General features: G+C 41.2%; 1 protein-coding gene and 1 long non-coding RNA gene across 4 annotated transcripts in view; both read right to left on the bottom strand.

Annotated features, from left to right (window-relative positions):
- Positions 1-20,123, bottom strand: part of hapln4 (hyaluronan and proteoglycan link protein 4) — a 33,003-nt gene extending 12,880 nt beyond the window's left edge. Inside the window, exons 1-2 of one of the 3 annotated variants that reach the window (XM_042415786.1) lie at positions 19,865-20,123; positions 18,112-18,962 (exon numbers count right to left, since the gene is read on the bottom strand). In XM_042415786.1, the coding sequence (XP_042271720.1) occupies positions 18,112-18,729 (618 nt within the window). In that variant the 5' untranslated portion in view covers positions 18,730-18,962; positions 19,865-20,123. Of the gene's footprint in view, positions 1-16,738; positions 19,264-19,864 lie in introns of those variants that run through there. The other 2 variants (XM_042415785.1, XM_042415787.1) reach the window with 2 other exon arrangements.
- LOC121899978 lies at positions 908-9,191 on the bottom strand. The gene is made up of 2 exons (XR_006096843.1): positions 8,942-9,191; positions 908-8,648 (listed from the first exon to the last, which is right to left on the bottom strand). It is a non-coding gene; the product is annotated as an uncharacterized LOC121899978 (long non-coding RNA).
- Positions 20,124-21,474: the final 1,351 nt, after the last annotated feature.

The following is a 21,474-nucleotide window of genomic DNA, read 5'->3' as shown; positions in this document are numbered from 1 at the left end:
TGTTGTGGAATGATCGAAATTAGGCACGCCCCACTTTAATGAAGACAAGGTGGTGCATCACACAGCAAGATGGTTCTGGGTTCCAACATGCCTTCCTGTGGAGTTTTCATGATCTCCCTGTGTTGTGTGGGTTTACTTGGGGTACTCTTCCTTTCCTCCCACAGTCCAAAAACATGCAGACTAAGAAAACCGACAACTCAGCCACCTACTTGGCACTCAGGCCCACCCAATCAGAAGGCTTCCTTTGTTGCTGGATCATAGATTCAAGATTCAAGACTCAAGATTTAGTTTACTGTAATTTTCTTGTGTATTTGCACACACAACAAAACAAAGGATAAAGATATACAGTATATCTAAAAATTCCCTTTGAAAAAATAAAAAATAAAAACATAAATTCCAAGAGACAGAGCAGCATCTGATTATCCAACGACTTCCACCCATCCATGCCAAAGCACAGGTGCCTGCAGCATGCACTCAGAAAAGCATGCACTCAGAAAAGCAACTACACTCTTAGTGTTCGAGGGTCTGACCCACGTTTGAATTTGTTAACAAGCACTGAAAAAACACTAATTATCATCCAGTAAAATGTTTTATCTGCTAAGTAACTTATTCTTCATCCATAACCATAATATATATATACTTTGATATTATGTACCTTAGACCACATTTAACTTACAATGTACAAATCCTTTTTAGTTTAAAATAGGCACAATTTATCTAATTTATTGCTTATGATGAACAGAACAGGCAAATATATATTGAGACCATGAGAGGATCTAATAAACAAAATAATTCTCAAAATAACTTGTCTATATTTTCTTGGACACTAAAATGAGCAATCATTGTTACATCTGTTGTGTTATGGGTCAAAAATACACTTTCCTATGAAAAAAGGGAGAAAAGTCCATTTAATTTCCAAAAACAACACTTTATTTTGTTCACACAACAGGACTTATGGTGGTTTATGTGACTGCCGCACCAGGCTATGTTCAAGTGTCCTTTTTAACATTACTGAGCATGTTGGTGCCAGTGTACCTCTATCCATATGCTTGATTAATGATGCTGTTGCATCTGTCAGTTGTGTGTTTGTGAATATGTGGCCGTCATGCCAGGCTATGTGATGCTGTTAATGTTCAACTCGGTGCCTGTAACACCACTGATAATGTATACGACTTGTATGATTAAACTGTCATGCATTCAGGCAAGTATAGTTGTAATGACCTATTTTGGTTATCATATATATTTGTGAACCTATTGGTCTTGGACGCACCTGATTTTCTCTGTGCCCACCCACACTGTGATTTCTGCCTACACTTCTGCTCTTAATTGCCTGCAGGTGTGAATGATTGTCTGTTTGTTTTAGCCAATGTATGCTAGATAACAATGTATTATGAATGTAGTAAAAATAATAAAGATTTATGCTGTATATAAGTTTTGTCATGAATTCTTAATTCAAGATTTTAAATGATAGGTTAAGACTCATTAAGTTAAAAACATGGACATATTCAGGTTGGTACTTGAACACTTAATTGGACACTTTGGCAACATATTGCAGCAGCCAAACTGATATACTATAACAGACAAAAGAGGTATGCACTCAATTTCATTTTGTTGATTACGTTTTCCTATGCACCTGTCCACCAGGTGTGCATTAGACAACTAGTTTGACCACTATTTTATTCAGTGAAATGGTGCTAAAATTTTATATCTTCTATGAGGTTTGGAGCACACATTCCAGGACTAATATGCCTCCACCAGTGTTGTAGTCAAGTCACTAAGTCTCAAGTCCAAGTCGAGTCTTGAGTCCCCAGTGTTCGAGTCCGAGTCCAAGTCCGAGTCACCAAAGAAGAGTCCAAGTCGAGTCAAAGTCAAGTCCCCATTACCTGAGTGTGAGTCCGAGTCCGAATCATCATCATCATCAATCATTGCTCCACTCTGGCACAGTCAAAAAACTGACATACAAATAAAAAAGGTTAAACAAAAATGACACAGCTGTGATTTCATGTTAATATTAATGATGCACCGATTGCAATTTTCTTGGCCAATTCTGATTTCCAATTTTTGAAAAGTCTGACCTACCGAATTAAAATCAGTGTCCATTTAACTGTTGCACCAGAGCTTTCAATGGTATCACACTGTTCAACAAACTGAGGGCCAGAAATACTAAGGACATTGCACCTGTTCTTCAGGTGCAGATGTGACACATTCTGCCCCAAACACGTGTGCTGTATTTATCAATTCAAATGCGATTTCAATATTATTTTGAACATCTTAAAAGAAAAAAAAAAAAAATATATATATATATATATATATATACATATATACAACTAAGACATTTCATGTTCAAAAAGCTGCTTCACATCAACGGGGCAAACAGGGACTTTGTACGTTCTGCTGCCCTTTGTTGACCTGGCTCAGTGAATCCATCCCCGACAATGGGTTACATCTGCTGGGCTTCCATCTACACTGAGCAGATCTTGTAACGGAGCCATCAGGGAAAACAAAAGGCAGTGGAATTTGCTTCTACATCAACAAAGGTTTGTGTACAGATATCACAGTGCTAAGTAAATACTGCAGCCCAAACTTGGAGACATTGTTCATAAACTGCAAGCCATTTTATTCAGCACAGGAGTTTTCCTCCTTCATCTTGGTCGATGTTTACATGCCACTCCAGGCCAACGCGCTGCAAACCCTGGCTGACCAGATAACCAGCTAGGAACAAAAACATATAGACAGACTCTCTTTTCATAGTCCTTGGGGACATTAACAGAGCAAAATTAAACCACGAACTACCAAAGTATAGACAGCACATTAATTGTCCCACAGGGAATAATAACACTGGACCACTGCTATACAATTCTTAAAGATGCATATCGCTCTCTTCCCCAGGCAGTTTTGGGGCACTCTGATTACTGCTTGGTTCATCTTATTCGAACCTTCAGGCAGACACTAAAATCTGCAAAGCCTGTCCATTGTGTGAGTGCGAGTGTTTTGAAGATTCATCTGGCAACCTAGACAAACTGACTGATATTGTGACATCTTAAGTCAGCTTTTGTGAAGACGTGTGTGCCAACCAAGACCCACTGCACATACAACAATAACAAACCATGGTTCACGACTTCCAGATGGTGGTGTGGGTGAACAGACGCACTCTCTTGCTCCATTAGTAATTATCTGATCATTTGTATTTAACCACCACCAAAATCCTTCAACAAGTTGTACCAAACTAATCTGGAGTTGTGAGGCCAAAAACACAACTCTAACTCGCTGCAGACCTTTATCGTGAGGTTCCCGACTACAGAGATAAAGAAAGGATCCTGAGGGCAGCGAAGATTGAAAGGCAGGTAACGTACAAGGACAGTGCTATCAGATTTCACCAAGACTTGTCAGCTGAAGTTGGCATCTATATAGGATTGGCATCTATATAGGAGCAATGTTAGCAGCAGTTAAGGAAACTGAAAGGGACCTGCAGATGGATCCTCGCTACGGTGTGGACCCGCTGATTGCTGAAGGGAGTTATGGGTACTGTACAGGTTAGGGGTAGTCCAAGCACATTCACGCTGGACAGGTTCAGGGAGGGGTGTGTAAGTTCCAAGTTATTTCCTCTTCACAGTTTGAATATTTATGTAATTACTGGTGTATATGTGCCTCTGCCAAAAAAATACACTTGTTTGTTTTAAAGGGTTATTTCACAGCAGCAAATGAAAATCCCATAAACGTCAACAGTTAAGGTGAATTGCACTTCTTGGAATTGCAGCATTTTAAACAAATTAGCAAAGGTAAAACAGGTCATGAGCAGGATAAAGATTTTGGGAGCCTAAGTTGCTTTTTTACAGGAGATTCATTTGCTACCTGGGGATGCATCAAAGGGAAGGAGGAGGTTGTTTGGGCAGGTGTTTTCAGCATGTCATACATCAAATGCTAAAGGGGTAATTGTTTTGATTCATAAATCTGTTCCAATGCAGATACAGGATGTGGTTGAGGACCCAGCTGGGACATTATTCATGATTCATGATTATTCCTGATTTTCTTCTGCATGAGGCGATAAGTCTGGCAAATACATTATGGCTGGTGACTTCAACTGAACCCTTGACCCTGTAAAAGACAGATCTTCTGGTCTGGATGTTACTCATGTGCAAACTAGGAAAACAATACAGTGCTGCATCCAAGAAATGAACCTAATAGACATTTGGTGGCATCTAAACCCAAATGCCAGAGATTACTCTTGTTTTTCCAGCACACACCAAACCTGTTCGAGAATTGGTTATTTTTTAATCTCCGCTGAACTTCTTTCAAAAATTGGAGGATGTCATTATAATGGTATAGTTCTCTCAGACTATGGGGCTGTGTCCCTGGTTTACATAGAAGGAAAGCTGGTACAAGTTCCTCCTAAATGGAGATTCCAACTTACTGGCTCAAGCATTCAAAGTCTGTAGAATATCTAGGCCAACAAATTGACCTATATTATGAAATAAACACCACTCAAACTTCTGTATGTATTAGATGGGAAACATTCAAAGCATATATTACAGGACAGATCCTCAGTCTTACAAGCAAAAAGTCTAAACAAACCAAGGAAAGAATGATTTTGTTAGATTCAAAGATTAAAACATTGCAGAGACAAATATTTCAGCCAGGACTGAATACGACAGACGCAAATAGAGAACTTCTGTCACTTCATTCTGAGTATAATAGGCTATCTGCTAATAAGGCCGTTGCCAACATGCTGAGGCTCAAACAACTGTACTATGACCAAGGAGAGAAACCTGGCAAACTTCTTGCTTGGCGAATTAAACAGCAACAAAAAGAGAGTGATAACTCACATTGAGGATAATGAAGGAAAAAACATAGTGGACCCAATGGAAATTAATGGAAAATTTAGACAGTACTATAAAAATCCTTATTGCTCAGAAGACACTAAAAATTTAGACATACAATCTGACTTTTTAGGAAAACTCGATATTCCTCAAATTCCAGAGGGAACAAGGGACTCCTTAGAAGGAGATATAACCGTATCAGAAATTTCAGAGGCTGTCAGTGGCATGAACGCCGGTAGAACGGCTGGACCAGATGGTCTACGACATATACGAAGTGTTTAAAGATTAACTAGTCACTCCTCTGTATGAAATGTTTAAAGAATCCTACGGCAGTGGGGTCCTTCTATCCTCAATGAGAGAAGCCTTAATAATTTTGCTTCCAAAGCCAGGGAAACCTAAATCTAAATGTGGGAATTGGCACCCTATTAACTTACTGAATTCTAATACAAAGATCCTGTGCAAAGTCATAGCAAGAAGATTGGAGGGTATACTCCCTTCTGTTGTGGGGAAGGACCAGAATGTTTTTTTACAGGGAAAACAAGGCTTCCACAATGTCAGAAGGGTACTTAATATCTTATACAGCCAACAAGAGGCACCAGACACTCCTTTCAACTTCGGAGAAGGCCTTCAACAGAGTCGATGGCCATATATGTCATCACCCATTTTTGGTTTGGAGAGAAGTTTTGTAATTGGACTAAGCTATTACATGAACATACATAATGATGTGGTATCTAAGGCTTTTAAAATAAGCAGGGGTTGACCTCAAGGCCCCCCTTTATCACCACTTCTATTTATCCTGGTGATAGAACCCCTTGCGATATCAGTCAGAATGCATTGATATATTCATGGAATACAGATGGGAACCATAACAACCATGACAACAGAATCTCACTGTTGACAACTGAATCTCACTTTTGCAGATGATGTCATCCGGTTTTTAAAAAGATTAGACTCCTCTATCCCTGCTCTATTAGAACTCATTAGCTTCTTTGGGAAGATTTCTGGTTGTAAAACAAACACTTCAAAATCCTCAATTATGAAAGAGGAACAGAATCCAAGTGTACATGTCCTTAAATTTAAACTTTCAGAGAATTCACTTATCTTGGCATTAACATTGCCTGACGATTAGAGAAAATTGTATCCATTAATTATGAACCTGTCATGGAGTCTGTATCACAGTCTATAGACCATTGAATGTCCTTATACTAAAAATGAACATATTACCAAAATGTATTTACCTGTTTCAGAACATTCCCCTGGTGCAACCTACCCACATATTTTCAAGGATGAGAAAACTTTTCACTAAGTTCATATGGAATGCAAAGCACCCTAGAATTCACCTCTCACTTATATATCTCCCATTTGATAGAGGGGACTTAAATGCCTAAAACCTCCATTGGTATTACTTGGCAGCACAGCTGAGAACAATAATGTTTTACTTTTCAATGCATCCCCCAGTGCAGATGGATATGGAATCAAGCTCTATCAACATCCCTTTACACTTGTATCTGCACTCACCTGGGCTGAAATATTGAAGGAAACACACCCTCAACCCTATGTTAAGTATCATGACCAAGGTGTGGTTTGAAGTGAAAAAATATGTGTATATCAGGCTCTCTATCTGGTTTTGACCCAATCTTGGGAGATGTTTTGATTGCACCAGGTAATGATGATGATGCAGGCTTCCAACTGTGGGCTAAAAATGGACTAGGGAAAATTCAGGATCTTTACACAGGGGGTGTCCTAATGATGTTTGAGGAACTATCAGCTAAACACAGCATCCTAAGGAAACACTTTTTAAAGTATTTACAGATAAGAAGTTTAATTTCCTCAAAGCAGCACTCATTACTGAAACCAGAACTTTCACCTCTGGAGAAGTTAATGACTAGGAACTGTAATGGCAGGGGTTTCATTCCATTGATGTATAATTGGCTTGCACTGGGCTCCACTATAACCTCAGAATCAAAACTTGAGGCTTGGAAGGGGGATCTAAATGTAGAAATATCAACTGAGGAATGGGGTGAGGCCCGTACAGAAGCCCAAGCATAAACAGCCAACATTAGCCTGAAACTTCTTCAGTACAACTGGTTAATGTGCACTTACTTGACACCAGTCAAAATACACAAACTCAGTGATAATATTCCAGACCTTTGTTTAAATGTACCCTTCTACAAGGAACGCTTATCCACTGCAAATGGGAATGCAACAAGATAAGAACTTTTTGAGGTGAGATGATTTGTATGATTGATAAAATTTTGTCTGTAAAGGTGCCCATGGAACCTAAGGCTATTATTTTAGGGCTGTATCCTCCTGATCTTCCTTGGACAAAAGCAGAATTCTAATTTGTTGATTTTTGCATACTGCAAGCAAAACACTTATTAGGACTCAATTGGAAGTTCCAGAAACATTTTATCAATGTTTGGACATTCTTAATCACTTAATCATGTTTTAAAATAGTGTTATTAAGTTTCCAATAAGAGCCTCTAAATATATAAATACTGTCAGACCTAAAAGAGACTTGGAGTGACACAGCTCTATTGTCTAGTGGAGTTGTTATTATATTAGCGATAATGTTATTCCTATCTAAACAATGAGAAACTAACCAATAATCTATGCATGACATAGAAATGTGTGCTTTATTATTCCATATATAAAGTTTAATATTAGGATTTTTTTTCTCCATATACAATGGAAACCGCTTATAGTGATCATGTCTGGTGATTATTATAATATTTATTACATGAATATAAAGTAATGCAACGTGCAGCTATGCTATTTACTAAATTTTATCGATTGTTTCAAAATACAGTACAGCTATTTCAAACACTTGTCGTTTCGCTGCTGCATCTCATCAGCTTGTTTTTGGCAGTTTGTCGTAAGCTTCAAGAAGACTACGTTTTTCATTGAGAGACTTTCTTTTTCCCGTCATGATTTCAATGTGCACGCAGCACCAGCCTAAGGTAACACCAGCCTCAGAAGAAGACAGGTTGTGCGTTTAGGCTGCCGAGGTGGGGGCCGCAGCGGCCTGCAGCGTGAAAGACTTTGTGAACATACAGAACACACACGTACCCACTGCCACTGGAAGCCTCAGCTGAGATTCTCTGAGCTGCTTCTCTGAAGGACAATGATGACAACCTCTCATCTGACTTCAGTTCGCCATGATTTCCTGAAGGTTATGGCCATGGTGGTGGAGCATGTTGGGCTCCCTTGGGGGTGGAACACCGTGGCCAAGGAAGCTGCTTTACGCCTTTCCTCCTCTTCATCTCATTCCCCCTTTGCTGAAGAGAGTGAAACGAGTGACACTGTTGGTCATCCTGATAGCACCGGACCACCGCTCGGCGCTGTGGTATGCGGAGATGACCCAGATGTTGGCAGCCCAGTCCTGGTCCATTCCCAAGTGTGGGGCACTCTGTCCCAAGAGGCAGGCATGATAGGCGCACCGCCCATGTTTGGCCAACCTCTTCAGGCTTGGCTCCTGAGAGGGACAGGCTGATGCGGGCTGGACTGTCTGCACAGGAGGTGCAGACCATCCAAGCAGCGAGAGCAGAATCCACCATTGCTTGCTACAAAGCAAAGTGGTTGGGATTCCAATGCTGGTGTGAGGAAAGGAGACTGGACCCCCTGACATGTGCAGTGGTAGAGGTTCTCTCCTATCTACAATATCTGGTGGAAAAGGTACTGCGTCATGCCACTGTTAAAGTGTGTGTGGCAGTGGTTTCCTCCACCCCCTCGTGAAGTGTTTTTTACAGGGGGGTAGGAGACAATGGCCAGTGATGCGTGTCACTGCCCCCAGTGGGAATTAATTAATGCTCCTCATTTAATGAAGATTTTCTGCAAAGTGCAAAATATCACTTTAGGTTAATAATCGCCATATAGCATTTTCTGCTTCCATCTTGTACACAGAGATTCTAATTATCTGACTAGCTCACGCGAGACTTTCCTGTGATTCTCCCTGTGCATACACTGCTTGCGTAGCAACACTGACACCCACTGGAAATTTACTTGTGCTACTGCCTAATAATGATATTGGTAATGAATAACACTGTACCCTAAATTCTAACTACAATGACCATCTCATTCCCATAAACACATAACATGTAGGAAACAAAAAACTATTAACTTACATTACAACCCATATACTAGACTTGACTCTGCTGCTGATACTGATATCAGCTCATACAGACTCGCTGCCCTCAACACTTCCTGTAAATGCTGATCTGCTTCTTGTATGCCTTTTTTTGTGAGATGAGACAAAACAGGTGATACAAAAGAAGGCAAGACAGAATATAATCCAACAGATGAAATGACAGGATTTGCGTGATAAGACAAAATATGTATTGAGGATGTACAGTGGTAACAGCAGAAAAGAAAAATTCAGATGTTAGTATTTATGATATGAAATGTGTGTGTTAGGGAAGGTGTAGGGCAGTCTGTTGTACAGGATTTCTGTGTGTATAGGTGTGAGTGAGTATGTAAGTGTAGAAGAGCAGAAGAGCAATTGGGGCGAGTGGTTATAAGAAGAAAAAAAAGATAATGATAACAAGTAAATAAATAAAAATAAATGAATAAAAAGGGAGAGGAATGGAAAAGGAACAAAGAAAGGAAAAAAGAGAAATTTTGGAATTAAAAAGAATAATCAAGTTTAATTTTCTTGGCAAGGGAGGCTGGTGATGTCTTAGGTACAGCCACTCTATGACTTTCCTATTCACTCATCTCCCCCTCTCGTCCACAACCCCCCGGCCACGCCCGCCAGCCCCAGAGACGAAGCTAGGAAGGAGGGAAGAAGAGCAATACAGGGGGGAGGGAAAGGGAAGAGATTCATTCATGTCCCAGAGTCAGACAGTGGTTGTTAGCCTGTTAGCTTGTTAGCCTGTGGATACTTCAGCGTCATGCCATTGGTAATTCAAAAAAAGACCATCTGACCCTGATCTTTTTACCCTAACCCTATCCATCTCACTCCATGTGCCTAAACCTAACCTATCCCTCAGGTAGCTTCATCAGACTGCAAGGAAGCATGCCCAAAAAGGGCATTTAGTCTCTTCCGTCCATTAGAGTGGCCTGAGAGGTGCAACACCCAGTGCTGGAAAACTCAAAATACTCGATACATTTAGAAGTCCGGACTCACTCTGGTTAGTGTCCCCTTACTGTACCTCCCATGTCACACACTACACTGTCCTCTGTTGCATTTTTAAAATATAGGTGGAGGGAGCTAACATAAAATTTAGTGTTCCACACACCTCCTCACATAGATAGTGATGTCACTTTCATGTGACATCACTACCTGAAACTTTTTTTTATCATTATTAGGTTGTAATGTTTTGTTTTGGTCACTAAAGAATGAAGTCACGATTCTAAGCCTTTGTTATGTCACTGTTCACTGTGCATTGAGGGTGTGATGTCATGTTCCCAAACACTGTAACTGAACATTCCATATGAGATAAACCTTTGATGTCCCTTTGTGAATTGTTTGGATACAGAATCAGTACCAGATAGGAGTTGCAGAGACAAATCCCTATTGTGATTTAACAGGAAGTGAAACATTTTTCACTTTTCATCCAACTTTTCGTGATGGCCCCAATGAGAAACAAGGATTTCAAGATAAAGAAGCATGATATTCTGCCCAGCTATTCAGGTGGGTACATGATAGAAAAGTTCCTGGGGGAGGGATCCTTTGGGAAAGTGGCCCTGTGCACAAATTTGGACTCCTATAAAGAGGTGGCAGTCAAGATTGTCTGTAAGAAGAAGGCCTGGTCTGGTAAAAGAGAGTTGCACATGCTCAGGAAACTCATCGGTCTTGACCTCGACAAGAACAACTTGGTCAAGTTTTTTGAACATTTTGAGTACAGAGAACACATGTGTCTGGTATTTGAGATGCTGGACATAAGTCTGTGGGACTTTATGGTCAAGAGATCCTTCACGCCATTGTGTTTGTCTGAGATTCAAATAATCGCGCAACAGCTGCTGGTGGCTCTAAAGACCCTGAAGAACATAGGTTTGGTGCACACAGACATCAAACTAGATAACGTGATGCTGGTGGATCATCAGTGGGAGCCCTTCAAGGTGAAACTGATTGATTTCGGTTTGGCCCATACTGCTTCGTCGTTGGAGCGTGGAGGTCTCTATCAGCCTCTAGGTTACAGGGCCCCTGACGTCATCTTGGGCCTCCCTTTGGGAGAGGCCATAGATATGTGGTCTCTTGGCTGCGTTTTGGCCCTCATGTACGTGGGCCAGCACCTGTATCCAGGAGGGTGTGAGTATGAGCTTTTGAGAGCCATTATGCAGCTGCAGGGTCAGCCAGATGATCACTTGCTGAGATCTGGGGTAAAAACCACAGAATATTTCAGGAAGGTCCAAGGCTGGTTTAGTTCTACATGGCGGTTTAAAACACAAGCTGAGTACGAGCTCGAAGAAGGTGAAGTGATAGAACCTGACAACATTGTGTTTTCCAGTTTTGATGACCTGCCAAAGACCCGTGCAGTGTATCAGGATTCCACTGAGTCTGAGGACACAGAGTCGTTTTTAAGCCTTCTCGAACAGATGCTACATTTGGATCCTGAAAAAAGGATCACCCCCAGGGAAGCACTGGGACATCGGTTCATCACGATGAAACACTGTCCCAGTAACACTAATAACAAGGCTTGTGTGACACCAGCCAAATGCAAAATCATAAAAGTACGCCCATTGAAGAAGTCGACATTTGAATACAAGCGTGTCGTCACATCCAGTTGTGAAGTGAGAAGATCGAGTAGAGCGTCCGTTACTAGCTTGGATGACCCACTTTCAGCTGGTGATGAAACCACTGGTGGAAAACCACAAGCCATGGCTGGCTTAGATGAAACCTGCACTGCTGGCCCAATTTATGGAACCACAGACACAGCTGATAGAACCGCTGCTAGTAATATCAACAGACCACCTGACACAAATGAAGCAGCATCACCTGCCTCTGTTAATTATAATTCAGAACAAACGCCTAGCAGTGATGACGAAACCTCAGGCTTCATCACAGTCAAAACTCGGAAGACGTATTTAAAGAGGATCAGAAAGTTCTTCTCCGGGATGATGAAGCGTATAAGGTGTTGCCGTGTAGGTGTTGTGGAATGATCGAAATTAGGCACACCCCACTTTAATGAAGACAAGGTGGTGCATCACACAGCAAGATGGTTCTGGGTTCCAACATGCCTTCCTGTGGAGTTTTCATGATCTCCCTGTGTTGTGTGGGTTTACTTGGGGTACTCTTCCTTTCCTCCCACAGTCCAAAAACATGCAGACTAAGAAAACCGACAACTCAGCCACCTACTTGGCACTCAGGCCCACCCAATCAGAAGGCTTCCTTGTTGCTGGATCATAGATTCAAGATTCAAGACTCAAGATTTAGTTTACTGTAATTTTCTTGTGTATTTGCACACACAACAAAACAAAGGATAAAGATATACAGTATATCTAAAAATTCCCTTTGAAAAAATAAAAAATAAAAACATAAATTCCAAGAGACAGAGCAGCATCTGATTATCCAACAACGACTTCCACCCATCCATGCCAAAGCACAGGTACCTGCAGCATGCAGCCATGCACTCAGAAAAGCAACTACACTCTTAGTGTTCGAGGGTCTGACCCACGTTTGAATTTGTTAACAAGCACTGAAAAAACACTAATTATCATCCAGTAAAATGTTTTATCTGCTAAGTAACTTATTATTCATCCATAACCATAATATATATATACTTACTTTGATATTATGTACCTTAGACCACATTTAACTTACAATGTACAAATCCTTTTTAGTTTAAAATAGGCACAATTTATCTAATTTATTGCTTATGATGAACAGAACAGGCAAATATATTATGAGACCATGAGAGGATCTAATAAACAAAATAATTCTCAAAATAACTTGACTTAAATGATAAGTTAAGACTCAGTAAGCTAACAACATGGACATATTCAGGTTGGTACTTGAACACTTAATTTGACACTTTGGCAACATATTGCAGCAGCCAAACTGATATACTATAACAGACAAAAGAGGTATGCACTCAATTTCATTTTGTTGATTACGTTTTCCTATGCACCTGTCCACCAGGTGTGCATTAGACAACTAGTTTGACCACTATTTTATTCAGTGAAATGGTGCTAAAATTTTATATCTTCTATGAGGTTTGGAGCACACATTCCAGGACTAATATGCCTCCACCAGTGTTGTAGTCAAGTCACTAAGTCTCAAGTCCAAGTCGAGTCTTGAGTCCCCAGTGTTCGAGTCCGAGTCCAAGTCCGAGTCACCAAAGAAGAGTCCAAGTCGAGTCCAAGTCAAGTCCCCATTACCTGAGTGCGAGTCCGAATCATCATCATCATCATCAATCATTGCTCCACTCTGGCACAGTCAAAAAACTGACATACAAATAAAAAAGGTTAAACAAAAATGACACAGCTGTGATTTCATGTTAATATTGTTGGGACGGGCAGTAGTGCGTTTGGTTATTAGCAATAATTCATAATTATCATTGATAATTATGAATTATAAAAATAAGATATTGTTAACCTTAATCAACAATTCAGGCACCAACTGTTGGATCTGTGAGGAACACAGTTGATTATTTGCAATAATTATCAATTATCAAGGATAATTAACTATGACAATAGAATTATTAATATGAATTAACAAATACGGGGCACCACCCGGAAACCGGGACCAATAACCAAACAAGGGAGTCTCATAAATGGGAGTTCACCTAGAATGTTAATATCTGAGAGGTATCAACATTCAAGGATGAACATTAAATAAGATTTTTTTTTTTGGACTTAAAGGTATTAAAAACTGCGAGCTTTCTGTCTTCTCTACTCATGCTAAAGAACTTCGATACCAACGACATGTTTTTTTGTGTTGCTGTGGCTGTCTGTGCGCTGTGTGGGTGACGTGAACCATGGCTATGTGTGGAAAATTTGACGGCAAAACATCAGCTATATATTACTTCTTTATCAATTAACAAGTTCGAGTCCTTCTCTTCAACTTCCGAGTCCGAATACAGTCAATGCTCAAGTCCAAGTCTGAATTGAGTCACGAGTCCTGAAAGTCCAAGCCCTGGAATCAAGTACTACAACATTGGCCTCCACTAGGTATGGCAATATGGTCTGTGTGTATCCACATGGTAGCAGTACTGAATAGTTGTACAGATGTTTGTGGTACACTGTTCAGTTGCTGGGTCATGTGGTAAAAACATGAAGCTGCTTGAACTGATTGGAAGGTGTACAGTATTTAATCTAAAACAACTAACATAATCTAAGACAACGTTATAGACGGGCTATGTTCAAGTTTTACTGCTGTCGTTAGCGTTTTCTGCAGTTTAAGTGTATGGGTTTGGCGAACATATTGTAGCAGCCAAACTGACATGTTATTTATTGATTAGACAAAACAAGGGATGTTTGCTGTTCCCTTCAATTTTATTAATCATTTTAATGTATAATACACTATATGTATATATGTACATGTGTGTGTGTGTATGTTTATATACATCATTGGCCAAAACTATCACTGAAACAGTTTAGTTGTGCTTAGTTGTGTTGCAGTGGAAAATGAAAACAAGCTTTCTGTTTCTTGCAAGGAGGTAGGACACCTGCTGACAGCTGTTTTATGCTGATTTATGGTCTAACTGTATATAAAGTAGTTCAAACTAGCTCCACCTCCCGCAGCTACAACAATAACATGCTACTTACACACTGATGCTTCAGTATTAATAATCTAATGATTTCATATATAATAATATATATAATATATATTGAAAAAAAATTAAAGCAATGTTAAAAGTCCATGTAACTGAGAATTGCAACTGCCTTATTTGAGCTGGATTTAGTCTTTTCTGTGAGTGTTTGATGTATGTATTCCCTATCTGTTGTGTTTTATTTCCACTTAAACTGTAACTGGTGCGCTGTCTTGGCCAGGTCCCCCTCGGAAAAGAGATGTCAATCTCATGGGACTTTCTGGTTAAATAAAGCTTAAATAAACAAATATCAGTCAGAGGGATCAAACCACTACTGTCACTTTCATACTTTTAAACCACATTTTTCCCTCTCAGAACTGGTTCTTATGACGTTCTGTCAGACCACAGAATACCCTGTGCCTCTCATTCACAACTACAGTTCTTTCCTGTTGACAAAACAATGTAAAATCAGTGTCCATTTAACTGTTGCACCAGAGCTTTCAATGGTATTTCAAAATCTGGGTAGGCCAAGATGGGTGGACTGGTTAACATGTCAACAAGGCGCGACACCACTGCACTGTGTTCTGGTGTCCACTGGACAGGTGCCTTGGATGGGAGCTGGCCATTGCTGGGCTTAGTCTTTCTTGTTCTAGCTGAGGTGACTCCCTGACTAGACTCACTTGGACTTTCTATGAGCTTAAACAGGGGCCTGGCTATCCTTGAAAAGTCCTGTATAAAGGTTCTATAATAGCCTAAAAACCCAAGGAGAGCTCTGACCTCACCAACATTCTTTGGCTCCCTATCCTTCAGATGGTAAACTGCCTCAAGATCTTTAGGGTCTATCTGGACACCTTCACTGGTCACTAGACGCCCTACATACCTGACCTGCCTTTAGAATAGTTCACATTTTTTTGGACGTAGTTTAACACCATGCTCCCGCAGCCGGTGGAGCACCTTCCTCAGGTCGTCAATGTGGTCATGAAAGGTCTTGGAAAAGCAGAGCACGTCATCCAAGTATGGAGAGCAGCACTCGTCCCTTAGACCATCAAGGACTCCCTCCATGCAAATGGGAGGCGGATCCACTCGTACAGACCCCAGGGCGTACTAAAGGCTGTCAGGTGTCTAGAGCTCTCGTCGACGAAGCCCTGGTGGTAAGCACTGCCCTGGTCGAGTATCGAGAACCACGAGTAGCCCCCAAGGTTGTCCAGCAAATCTTGGATGCGTGGAAGAGGGTGGCTATCGGGGATGGTTTTGAGGTTCAAGCCCCGAAAGTCAACACACAAACGTAAGCTCTTGTCTTTTTTTCTAACGCAGACCACTGGTGACGAGTAGGGAGAGGCAGACTTCCTGATCCAGCCGTGGTCGAGCAGGTTCTGGACATATTCCTTAACCTCTTTGTACAAGGGCTTGGGAACTGAGTTGTATGATGTGGATTTTCAGTTTCAGGCTTGGGATGCAACCAATGTCAGAATCGTCCTTGGCAAAAACATCTGACTCTGCGTACAACATATCTCTGACTATCTTTTGTTCACTCTCTTCCAGGTGGGACACATCAACAGGTGGGTGCCATCTATGTTTTGTCATGTCTGCTGTCTTGTGTCTATCATTTGACTGTTTTTGCCTATCTGTGTTTGGCTGAACTGAACATGTGTTTACAGTGGGAGGGGAAACTGGCTCAGAGTTACCTGGGGACAAATTAACTGGTCTCACCTCAGTAACTTCCTCCAATGTGCCTAACACTGTTCTCTTTGTGAGATAGATATCATGTTTTGTTGGGTTCTGAATGGGGATTTTAACAACTTTAGAAGACCCACTTGGAACATCTACTAAAGCTGGAAACAGCTCTAATCCCTCAGGACAAGTACTCACTAGATCAGGTTGAAAAAGCATTGTCCCACCCCTTGGCCATTCCCTGACCCTGCATTTAACCACACAAATCTGCCCTGCAGGAATAGTTACACCTCTCTTCCCTGTTCTCACACTACTCTCAAAGATGGTTTCATCAGGGGTTAAAATCTGGAAGGCAGAAACTAGCGCTTCCACTGCACTGTTACTGATACTTAAAGCCTCTTTTAATAAAGCAGAAATATCAGCTTCACCTCTCTGTTCTTGGTTTGCTTTAATGATCTCACCTATAACATTGCTGCCTAAAAGGGGACAATTAAGACTGTCTTGGCTGACTAATAGTGGCACTTGGATGGTGACACATCCATGGTTCTCACTACAGACCTGGAGTTCCACATCTGCGCATCCGTCAAAGGGAACATCTGTGCCATTAGCTGCAGCAATGTCCAAAGGCTGGTCAAGAAGGAGGGTTTCGAGTGGCTGGATCTGGATGTTGGGGAGTGCTTTTTCCATCCACGCTCTCTCTACTATAGTCACTTGAGCCCCTGAATCGAGCAACATTTGAAGAGGAACTTTGTTGATAGCACAAGACACCATACAACGCTTTCCTATGAGCTGTGCTATTCGCTTTCTTGGTGGTGGTTGACATGGTGTGTTTGCTTTTACAGGGCTGGCTGCCTTAGACTGATGGGATGCTTTAGGTTGGCTGGCTTGTGCTGGGGGCTCCTCAGCTGTCACGGTCACTGGTTGCCCCTCACCAGTGACCTCATTCCGTTTCCCGATAGTTTCCTTTGGAGACAGCCAATGGTGCGGTGTCCAGCTTGGCCACAAACAAAGCAGTGAGGGCAGCTCACTTTGCTTTGCTGTACACAGTCATTGCATCTGCCCCTGTTATCAGTTGTTGGTGCCTGAGGACAAGCTGTGGTGGAGCAGGGACCCCCAGGTGTCACACTGTCAGCAGGCTTTACCATCTGTGCCAGATGTTTGGTCAATGAGGACACTTGTGCAGTCCGTTCTTTAATAGCAGCACGGTTAGCCTGTAGCTGAGTGTCAACTTTATCTTGCTTAGCTGAGTCACTACAGTCAAGCTGAGCTGTGCTCACTCTCACTGGTCGGGTTTTGCTTACTGTGCCAAGTCGTTTAAGTCTTTCAGCTTCCTCGCTCGTAGACTTAGTGATCTGGTCTAACAGAAAGTCATCACTAACCTGCAAGTCAGTGAGAAGTGGCTTGAGGTCATGTCTGACATGGTTGTTTTTTTCATTTAAGCCCTGGTAAAGAGTGTGGAGAAAAGTGCCCTGAACGAGCCTTTTGTCATAGCTAAACTCAGCACCAGGCTGTTGTGACTCAAACAGAACACGCTGTTTTAACCCCATTATCCTGTACAGAAACTGCTGTGGATCCTCTTTGTCTTGTTGCTTGGCATTACTTAGCTCTTGGAAAAGTTCAGTACTGTTTTTGTCCCTGATGTGTGCGTGGAGAAACCGCTTTAGCTCATCAACAGTTAAATCACCTTTATTAGCCAACATTTCTCTAAATGTACCAGGTTTTGTGATCTTAATCACTGTACGAATTATCTCTGACTCAGTAAAACCTTCATGCAAACCTTCATCAATTTGTTTACAAAGGCTACTGTATGACATATCAGAACCCACATCAGAAATTTGGCCACCATGTAGCTTAAATTCTCTGCGCGGAAGCAGAGCTGCAACATCATTAAACCTTAGTACCTGATCTCCCATGCTGGAAGACAGACTCACCCTATCAGGAGGAGCACCACCAAAACCTGTTGTGGGTGACTTGGCTAATGCTGGAGTGGTACGGTCTCTTGCTAACATAACATTGACTCTTCCGGCAGGTGATGGAAATGTGTGGAGATCTCTGTTCTCTGTAGAGGGGTTAGTGTGTGCATCTTTGTTCCGTGGCGAGGGTGGCAGTGAATGAATGTCTCTGTCCATGTGCAATGAATGTCTGTGTATGTCTGTAGTAGGGGTAGCTGGAGGTGTGGTTGGCTGGCTGGGTTCACGATGGGGTGGAATGGAGCACCCCTGTTGAATGGTTGTTGAACCTTCATTCTCGGGAGGCGCCATCTGGGCAACCCCAACCGCTTCACTTTGCATGGCCACCAGGTCACTCAACATATCGTCAAGGTGGAGGAGCTGGACCATGCCTCTATCCTCCAGGGCTCCCAACTTCTTACTCTTGATGTAGTCAACAATCAGATCATACAGTTCTGGTTCACTCAGCTCATCAACACGATCAGTCATACTGCCATCATCAATCGAATCTGCAACTTGCAGCAGCTGACTCACACTCAAATCACAAAGTCTCTTCTGGATCTTGTAGACTAGCGCCCGCCGTGGGTTGACAGTGGCCATGATGACGTTGTACAGGTGACCTCTACTCTCTGGATGACGCACAGGATTGCAGCCTTCCCTGAAGCTTTGGGACACAGGTTCACGTTGTCACAGCACTCACTTCACCAGGCAGCACCAATCCCGGACGAGCCCCCAATTGTTACCTGTGCCAGACCTAGGGGAAATCTGGACCAGCAGCAAAGGTTACACAGGCAAGGGTGCACTGTGTAGCCGATAAAAACATGGTCTGTGGACTGTGGATTAATAAGGGAGAGAGCCAAAGTTAGCGTCTTGCTCTAGCCGATGCTCATTTAATATTGACACAACAGTATAAAACTGTACATATTTCTCAGTTACATCAGTTTCCTGAAACCTACAGCTACAAGGTTCATATTTCACATTCACACCAAAACATGCTACAGAAATAAAATAAATGTTGAAACCAAATTCACAATAAACAATATAAAACATTTTGTCTAAAGAAAAATAACTTCACACGAATTCAAAATATGACTTACATTTCTAAATAAATAAGAATAGGCTTAACTACAATATAATGTAATATATGTATAAAATATAATCTAAGATACATATATATAAAAATATATGTATAAAATATAATATAACAGCACAAAAATTATATTACCCAAAACACACATTTACTTTACTGACATTACTACAATCACTCCTATTTTAACACATACACCACAGTTACACTCATCCTACACTGATATGACGTACACAGAACCTTTCTGCAACATTTACATAACACTGCTTTGCACTTGCACTTAACCTCTTCACAAAATGGCGCGACTCTGCCTTGTTAATGGGCGACCGGAAGTGAAACTGGTCTGAATATAGCATCTCTATTTACCATTAACTCGCGACTGACTGGCTTATACTCTAAAACAATCTTTTAAACACATTTTCATATGTTACCACATGCAAAGGTCTGTAACTTTCACTGACAAAATAGTAGAAAACCGAAATTCACGGAGGTAACTATTATCAATGGCGGCGCCCACGAAACATACAGCAACAAAAATACGTTCCAAATACATCTCTAAACCATGTCACAACTTCACAGAACGATTTGCAATGCATTTACATTAGCTAGTAAACAAAGCTAATCATAGAAAAGCAAGTTTTAACATACCTGTGGATTAATAAGGGAGAGAGCCAAAGTTAGCGTCTTGCTCTAGCCGATGCTCATTTAATATTGAGCTGCGCATGAGCAGAGCAGATACGAGTGACCTCCCTCAGGTATCCACAGTGGCATTAGAGCGCTGCCTACTGACATCTTTGAGTATTGACCTGATGTCAAAACTGTATAAACAGAGTTAGATTAGTTCAAATAATTAACAAAAAATTAGGGGGTGTCTGTTTACATAAAAACTTAACATGTGGCATTTCCAACCCATTACAGTATCACACTGTTCAACAAACTGAGGGCTAGATATACTAAGGACTTTGCACCTTTTCTTCAGGTGCAGATGTGACGCATTCTGCCCCAAACACGTGTGCTGTATTTATCAATTCAAATTCAATTTCAATTTTATTTCGAACATCTTAAAAGAAAAAAAAATAATAATAATAATATATATGTATATATGCATATACATACATACATACATACATACATACATATATATATATATATATAGGCAAGAAAACAAGACAAACAAAATCATCAGTAAACATTTATGTCAAAATCCCAGTTACCAATTCAACTGAGACATTTCATGTTCAAAAAGGAGCTGCTTCACATCAACGGGACAAACAGGGACTTTGTACGTTCTGCTGCCCTTTGTTGACCTGGCTCAGTGAATCCATCCCAGACAATGGGTTACATCTGCTGGGTTTCCATCTACACTAAGCAGATCTTGTAACGGAGCTATCAGGGAAAACAAAAGGCAGTGGAATTTGCTTCTACATCAACAAAGGTTTGTGTACAGATATCACAGTGCTAAGTAAATACTGCAGCCCAAACTTGGAGACATTGTTCATAAACTGCAAGCCATTTTATTCAGCACAGGAGTTTTCCTCCTTCATCCTGGTCGATGTTTACATGCCACTCCAGGCCAACGCGCTGCAAACCCTGGCTGACCAGATAACCAGCTAGGAACAAAAACATATAGACAGACTCTCTTTTCATAATCCTTGGACACATTAACAGAGCAAAATTAAACCCCGAACTACCAAAGTATAGACAGCACATTAATCGTCCCACAGGGAATAATAACACTTGACCACTGCTATACAATTCTTAAAGATGCATATCGCTCTGTTCCCCAGGCAGCTTTGGGGCACTCTGATTACTGCTTGGTTCATCTTATTCGAACCGTCAGGCAGACACTAAAATCTGCAAAGCCTGTCAAAACAGTGAAGAAATGAACCAGGCAACGCAGATGCTGCAAGACTGTTTTGACTGCACCAATTGTGTGAGTGTTTTGAAGATTCATCTGGCAACCTAGACAAACTGACTGATATTGTGACATCTTCAGTCAGCTTTTGTGAAGACGTGTGTGCCAACCAAGACCTACTGCACATACAACAATAACAAACCATGGTTCACGACTTCCAGATGGTGGTGTGAGTGAACAGACGCACTCTCTTGCTCCATTAGTAATTATCTGATCATTTGTATTTAACCACCACCAAAATCCTTTAACAAGTTGTACCAAACTAATCTGGAGTTGTGAGGCCAAAAACGCAACTCTAACTCGCTGCAGATCTTTATCGTGAGGTTCCCGACTACAGAGATAA

This window comes from Thunnus maccoyii, chromosome 7 (genome assembly GCF_910596095.1).
Source record: "Thunnus maccoyii chromosome 7, fThuMac1.1, whole genome shotgun sequence".
Taxonomy (NCBI): Eukaryota; Metazoa; Chordata; class Actinopteri; order Scombriformes; family Scombridae; genus Thunnus; species Thunnus maccoyii.
The sequence above is the reverse complement of the archived record's forward strand: the minus strand, read 5'-3'. Positions and strand labels throughout refer to the sequence as shown.